At 37.1% G+C, this 7,883-nt stretch overlaps 1 protein-coding gene and 2 long non-coding RNA genes across 3 annotated transcripts in view; 2 read left to right on the forward strand and 1 right to left on the reverse strand.

Annotated features, from left to right (window-relative positions):
* The window catches only part of LOC109966861 (uncharacterized), a 22,905-nt gene extending 21,499 nt beyond the window's left edge, over positions 1 to 1,406 (forward strand). The window contains exon 3 of the long non-coding RNA XR_002275841.1: positions 1,361 to 1,406. This is a non-coding gene — a long non-coding RNA (uncharacterized LOC109966861). The remainder of the gene's footprint in view (positions 1 to 1,360) is intronic.
* On the forward strand, positions 1,402 to 4,084 carry LOC109966860 (uncharacterized). Its single transcript, XR_002275840.1, has 4 exons — positions 1,402 to 1,489; positions 1,594 to 1,657; positions 1,835 to 1,943; positions 2,534 to 4,084. It is a non-coding gene; the product is annotated as an uncharacterized LOC109966860 (long non-coding RNA).
* A 3-nt stretch (positions 4,085 to 4,087) lies between these two features.
* nek7 (NIMA-related kinase 7) overlaps positions 4,088 to 7,883 on the reverse strand; it is a 57,034-nt gene continuing 53,238 nt past the window's right edge. The window contains exon 10 of the mRNA XM_020612059.1: positions 4,088 to 7,568. Within this exon, the coding sequence (XP_020467715.1) occupies positions 7,458 to 7,568 (111 nt within the window). The 3' untranslated portion in view covers positions 4,088 to 7,457. The remainder of the gene's footprint in view (positions 7,569 to 7,883) is intronic.

Below are 7,883 nucleotides of genomic sequence, written 5' to 3' on the forward strand. Positions count from 1 at the left end.
ATAAAACTTTGAGTCAATGTATAATTTAACAATAAAAATGTTTTAAGAAGCCTAACCCCAGAAGCTAAAATGCTACCTATAAGAAGAAGTTTCCCCCCACTCAATAAATACAGTGCAGAACAGGAGTAAAATGGTCAGAGTCAACAGGTTAAAAGGCACCATTAAATAAACACCACAAATCAATTATCACACATCAACCAAATATAAGAGGGCCTTGCCTCCCTGTGCATAAAACCATTCACACACTGTTCACACCATAAAATTGACTAAACCCTATTTGGAAACAATACAATAAATAGGGAACATAATGCTAGATAAACCTCTTAACATAAAAGCAAACAAGGCAAAACGTTGCATAAGCAAAACAGCAGTGGCTATCACCCCTTGGCTGCACGTCATCCTAGCACAACATGGGCGATGGACGCCAACCTCTACTGGATCACGCTCGCATCAATTATCGCCCCTAAAGAGCGGTAATCCCCTGAAAGACAGTCTTACAAAGAAAGCAGGACACAAATCGATGGAGGGAGATTCACTTCAAATCAGTTACGGCAGCGACCAGCACAGAAATTGTTTATCTCAACAGCATCTCCCCAGGTGTTATTTATATCCATGATCATTACGACAAATTACTCACCAGGCGGTGTAGTGACTTAACAAAAATTTACTTTATTAAGTTATTTAAACTAATTATTTTATTTTAATTTGAAATGCATCTTCTAGTTTTTTTATCATTATAAAAAAAATCACAATTATAAATAATATATCAGAATTTTTATCCTGTTTTTTTGTGAATGACATTAAACTTCTATTTACAGAAGCAGTACCAATATACATTATGTAAAGGAAAGACTGTACATAGTGCACTACAGTAGCTCCAGTCATTAGTGAAAGAGAGGCCATGTTCACAATATGTACCAGGAATAAACAGTAATTATAGAAGTTAAAAACCTACTAAGAGCTGTTTTCCTCATTCTCTGACTGCATCTTATTAGTCTGGAGTCTGGTATCTAACTTTTTAGCATTAGATTATTATCAGTTAATAAATAAAACTATTTAAACTGCCAATTATATTGTCTTATACTGTTCAAGGAAAGAACTATGAAAACAAACTTTATTTCCAAAATGGAATAATTTTTTTTTTTTTTACATTTTTAAAATGTCTTTTTTGTCATTGTATTTCATCTCACATTTTTTATAACAATCAGTTTCCTTTTTGAGATAGCTTTATTTAAAAAAGTAATTTCAACACTTCAAAATTAAATGAAGTCCAAATATAACAAACTAAATCTCACTTTAACTGTGTGTTCATACAGTGTTGTATCTGAAGTTCAGTATCTTTTCCTTTGCTCTCTTACAGTACCAGAAGATATCTCTACACAGGCACTGACAGTGACTGTTTGACGATGCTAAATTGCTTGAATACACAAATGGGACATGTAACTTTGAATTCAAAGATCTGAGCTACTCTACCAGCTACACGGTGCAGGTTTGTGTAATCTTACCTTTTACTTTCACAAGAACATGGCCAATGTATTTCTCATGATTCTTCAAATGCTTCAATAACAATAAAGAGATTTTCTGTCTCTGCAGGTGTCAGTTTCCAACGGACATTTTGAGAGCAGCCGCCCCGCGACAAAAGATGTTGACACTCTCTGTAAGTGCTGTTTTAATTAATACCATCAATTATTTCTTTTTGTTTAGTCAAATCATTCATAATAATAATAATAAATTATGACACATTTTGTCCTGACACTCTTCACACATCCATTTCTGTATACTGTATCTTTGACATGCACCCTTTTATGATTTTTTCCTCATCATTATTTTACAGATAATGACAAAGCTGTCATTGGTATTCTCATCTTTCTCATCATCCTCACATCTGTGACTCTGCTTCTGGTCATCTACAAGATATGCACTTTAAAGTGCAATAAGTCCAAGTAAGGATCCTTCTGCATACAACTTATCTCCTGCAACAATGGCTGTCAGATCACTATAGATTTTGTATATTTGTGACCGTTTCATTTTTGCATATTTTGTTCTACTTATACTGTAAGTCTCCTTTCATTTGCAATTCAGGAACTGTATTATTATGGCGCATGGTAGTCGACAAAAAAATGCTGTGACAGCTCATTCATAAAGATGTCATCTATAAATCGAGTATAGTACTACTACTTGCATATACTGCCATTATAGATGAACTGATGCTCAAATTTACCCATAAAGAGACAGCTGTCAATATCCACAGGTGATCCAGAAACATGTCTTAAGTCTGCTATTGATAGTGTCTCAGAAAATGTATGTGTACAACCAAAACTGGCTGTGGCTCAGAAGTCTCTGAATTATTGGATGAGATGTAAAACCCAGTAAGAGCTCCAAGCACTCACTCTAATGTCCAAAAGAAATTTTAAAGCTTTATTGCATTTAGTAAGTGTACAGGGTGTTTGTGATGATCTTCTTTATGTTGACACAAGTTCAGAAAACATCTAAAATACTAATCTGAATATTATTTGCCAATATTTTACACCAGGACTCTTCAAAACTAACTTCAGAGGACTGCAGAAATGTAAACTGAGTGGAGGGGAAAAGACTGGGACACTGAAGAGCATTGTCACACAACCCCATTTCTAAAAAAGTTGAGACACTGTGTAAAATGAAAAATAAATAAATTCAATGGTTTGCAAATTATAAGAAAAAAATCCTGTATTTAACTGATAATTGCACAAAAAAGCATAAGTTGAAAGAAATTTAGTTTTTTGAAAAATATGCTCAATTTAAAATTTGATTTCAAACAGGGAAAGGTGCAGTACATACAGTATGTACCCCTCTTATGCTTTGCGCATAACCTCATGCATACGTGGACATGGACGAGGGATGCGTATGCATTCCTATTCATATTTCAAATAGAAGGTCTGCGTTCTGTCCACGTACACTGACGGTTTCCAAGCATTGTGGTACATGCACAGTTGGGGCTTTTGCTGTATGAAGCATCCACATAAACTTTTGGTCTGCACATGGATGTCAGAGCGGAGCTGCACAGACCCTTGTGGACCTGCGACAATGATGAAAATTGCATCACTCGACCTTAGCAGACATGCAGAACCCCAAAGCATGAATGCCTCTGAGGAGACCAGCTGCTTTAATTTTGAAAGAGAAATGTTTTCCCTTTCTTGCTTGATACAGGATTTCACTGGGTCTCCTTTGTTGTATTTTTCATTTCATAATGTGCCAAATGTTTCCCGAGTGACAGGCCTGGACTGCAGACCGGCTAGTTTAGCACCCAGAACCTTTTTACGGAGCAGTGCTCCTTGAATACATGCAGACTGTGGTTTGGCATTGTCTTGATGAAATAAACAAGGCCTTCTCTAAAAGGCCTTCCTCTTTAGCATGGGGGATGCAGCATCCATGATTTCAAAAAAGAATTTCAGTTTTTCACTCTTCAGACAACAGCACAGTTTCTCCACTTCACCTCCGTCCATCTTAAAGTTCAAGCCCAGAGAAGGTGGCGGCATGTCTGGATCTCTTCTTTTTCCTCAGCATGACTTGATGAGTTGTAACTTACATTTATGTACGCACCAATGAACAATGTTTACTGGCAGTGGTTTCCAAAGGTGTCCAGGAGCCCCTGCAGTGATTTGATGATATAGAATGATGTCTGTATTTTAATGCATTTTCACCTGTGGGTCTGAGGATCACAGCCATTCAGGAATGGGTTTCAGTCTTATCCCATGCTAGATAGGTTTCTCTGGATTCTCTGGATCTTTTGAGGTTATGTACTGTAGATGAGTAAGAACCCCAAATCTTTGCAACTTTATTTTTAGAAATGTTATTCTAAAATTGTTGAACTATTTGTGTAGTGAACCTCATCGTATCTTTACTTCTGAAATACTCAGCCTCTCTGGGAGGCTTTCAGAATAAACCTATATAAGCCAAAATATATTAAATTTATTAATTTGAACATTAGATATCTTATTTTTGTACAGTTATCAAATGAATAGAGGGTAAAGGGGGTTTTAAATTTACAGTGTCCCAACATTTTCTGGAAACAGGGTCGTATGTTACAAAGACAAAAAAACACTCTTTACCATACAGTGCTTGGAGTATTTGTTCTTGATAATTTGCAGATAAATACTTCGAATTTATTTGAGGAATTCATTATGCATCAAAATTAATTCATCTAAAAAGTGTTTTAAAGCCATAGTTCCACTATTACTGCAAAAAGCTTAAAGGTTTTGGTGCATTAGATGCTCTTGGTTAAGGAGGATGGGGACAGAAAATTAACAGCACTGTAAGGGAAGATGAAGAAAAATTAAAATTACTAAAAAGGTTTTACTGCAGGGGGAGAGAAAAGCAATATAAATGAACAAAATTAAGGAGAAGGTATACAATTGCAACCAAAAATTGCAAGCACTGTATTTGCAAGTCTTAAAAGAGTCAAGACAAAACAAAACTAGCATCAACACACAATCAAAATATTCTATTAACCATAACAAAATAACTTACATTTTGTTGCATCTATAAGCCTTGATTTTTGTATACAACACATTATTAGTATTAAATGTTAATTAAAAAAGAAACATGAAGAAGAGAGGCATACATGTACAACAATTCAACTGAATGGTTAACAGGCTATTTTAAAATGTTAAAACTGAATTCATAAGATACTGAAATAACGCCGTTATTGTTTACTTACTCTTTCTGTCATGTGGTATCATTGTCATTATGTAAACCTGTGATAGTCAGTGCTAGCCATTTGTGACCCTGGTGTAAACCGATTCACTGTTTATAATATATATCTATACTGTATACATACAGTATCACTATTCCCTCCCTCTAAATGAATAAAGGTCACTAAAACCCTACAGTATTAAACTGTAGGAATTTCACTATGTACAATAAAACAAAATGAGTCCCACTGGTGCTTGTTTGGTTTTTTTTGTTTACTTTTTTACAAGTCTTATATTTAAACTGCTCACTGTGTGTGACTTGGTATCTCAACTGAGAACATAAGTTAGGTAGGCACGCCGTGATTTTACTCATGACATGGACGCTACACAAGGCAAGGATCTGGGCCCGTATTTACAAAGCGTCTCAGAGTAAGAAATCATTCCTACCCAGCCAAAAATTCTCAGACTGATGCATTTTTTGTCCTACATTTAGGAGCAGAATTAACATTTTATCAACACTTCTATCTCCAAGAAAATGTACAAGCGCTCCAGAGGTGTCCTAGCTGGGTAGAGGTTGCCAGGAGATGTCATTCGGGGAGAGATGTATAGATTCTGTGGAAGGTGAGATGTTTTGCTAACACTTAATGACACTGAGCTCATTAAAAAATTCTGTTGGGACAGATGTTGTGCGAGAAGCAGTTGCTTCATCACCAAGAAGAACACCTGCTGTCTCCACAGAAACTAAGGTCACCGCAACATACTGTCACAGGAAAGCTTTTTGATCTACTGTATACGGCTGATACGACGATCCTTTTTAACCATATAAGGACAGTGTACAAGTTAACGGCTGTATTCAAGTATATGTGTATTAGGACGCAATTATGTGCATAGATGTACCTTACACTCTTACATGTGTGTGCATGGCTGCGTATATGCAGTGGATGGTTACAGGTATGTCGACGTGCAGTGTGTACATTTGTGTTTAATCTAGTGGGGATTGTTAGGGCCCTCGGTGGCCCACTCAATAAAACCAATGCTCCGAGCTCCACGTGAACACGCTAATGTGAATAGAAAACAACACTGTATTAGCACTCAAGGGATAGAGACGTGAACTGTGTGATCCTGTGTGATATAGTCGCCAAATATCCTGGATCCACATGTGACTTAAGGGTCCTCAGTGAGAGTGGAATACATCTATCTGACAATAATCATGTTACCCCTGTATATACAGGTCTATTATAGGAATTAACAAAAAAAAAAAAAAGATTGGACTGATGAGAATAACTTCACACAGTGGATTCACATCATGACTGGCTTTCCAACAAACTAAATCTTCTACAGAAATAGAATTGGCATTTGTCATATTATTAAAGCTTTGTTAACTATGTTATCTTCACTTACCCAGTCTTTTGCCCATATGTATAAAGCCTTCTATTGAAAGTGGCACAAATTTGGGTATTTCATTTGTTGTTGTTTTTAAAAAATAAAACTACAAACCTCAACTGTCAGAAAAAAAAACATGTCCCTGTAATTTCTACCTTGCAGCTCTGAGTGTTGCCCTGCTTGCTGAAAGTAAGAGCAGTCGGCATCATAAATATTAAGTCCAACTGAGGTAGGAGTGTTTTCAGTCCTAGGTCAACTTTCCTAGGAGTGATTCTGAGATGCTGGATAAACACAGGCCCTACTATCTCTTCAAAATCTGTATTTGTTGCATAACAAGACACAAACACTGCAAACTTTAACAGCAATGTTATCTCACAAAATTTTGTCTACGCAGACTTCCTTTCTGGGTCAAACGCATCCTATGTTTTGACTTTTTTTTCCTCATGTGTTCACTATGATCTTACCTTCCCTAAAAATCCTCATACTACACCATAGCAGTACACCTTGCATAATGTGAACCAAGGATAATTTGTTGGTGTCAGCATCTAAGGTAAACAGAAGATGTAAAACTGCTTTACAGTTTCTACCGATCCCTCCAGGTGGTCAAAAAAAAAACAGACTGTGATTTTTACAGAGGTGTCAAAATGACTTAAAGTGTTGTGGAGACATTCGTCCATCTTCTCCCATCCGCACTGATCCTTCCATTCCTAATACATTCATCAGACATGACCCTACCCTCCTTCCAGTACCAGGGTAAAAAGTGCAACACACCAAAACTTCACCCATCAATAACACCACTGAGTTAAAATATCTTCACTAACATTAACCTTGATCTATGTTTTCATGGTCACTGCTGTCACATTCACTGACACAAAGTCTAATGTGACACATCTAACGCCTATAAGGTCACATTTAAAAATATTTGCATTGATTAACTGAGTATAGGAGGTTACACCTAACATTACCATGTTTGTCATAACTTTACCATTTTCCAGTATATCTGCTCTAAGCATTGGTTTGTAGCAGCTGCTGAAGACTGGCATTAGTTCGCTATGAAAATACAGAGGTCACATGTTATAAGGCCAAAAAACATCAGTGAGTTACAATACACCAGTTTTCAGTGCTGTAACGTTACTGAAGTCAAGGGAATGGGAGGTCCATCTGAAAAACTGGTATAATCTGTATAGTCTGTATTCTTGGGCAAAAAGGGTTTGGGTGTCAGTCATGTTATAAACTGTACCATCACTGGAAATAAAAATCTATAACACCTACTATTTATCACAAGGATATAACCTCTGGAGTATGTTATTATATAAAAGCTGATAGATGTGTACAAGTCAAGCATGAAAAGCAAAGAGGAAGTCGGTAGGAGTTCTGCAAGCTATAGTGCGTGTAACTCTGGGTTTAACTGTGCTGAGTCAAGTTCTGCATGTGTTTGGCAATGTCGTACACGTAGGTGATGTCCGGCCTCTTCTCCGGGTCAGGGTTGATGCACATATCTACCAAGTTCCTCAGCTAGTGAGGGGGTGAGGGGGGTTGGTTGGAAAGTAAAGAGAGAAATAATACAGTCAATGACACTGTAGTGAGATTTTCCAAAAAGCAGCTCCAGAAAGGAACAAATTCCTGCTTCCAGAAGCCTACTCATCGCTTAATGCCCTCTAGATGAGCTCTTTCCATAACAGCAATAACAAAGCAACAGGTAACTGAGCTGAGACAAAGACGCCAGGCTGGGTTAGCACACTAATCACTTATTGGTCTGCTGAATCCACCGTTACCCAAGCCCACAAACGCACATCCACTGGCAAGCGAACACACACACACACACACACA

This window comes from Monopterus albus, unplaced genomic scaffold, assembly GCF_001952655.1.
Source record: "Monopterus albus unplaced genomic scaffold, M_albus_1.0 scaffold120.1, whole genome shotgun sequence".
NCBI classification, from domain to species: Eukaryota; Metazoa; Chordata; class Actinopteri; order Synbranchiformes; family Synbranchidae; genus Monopterus; species Monopterus albus.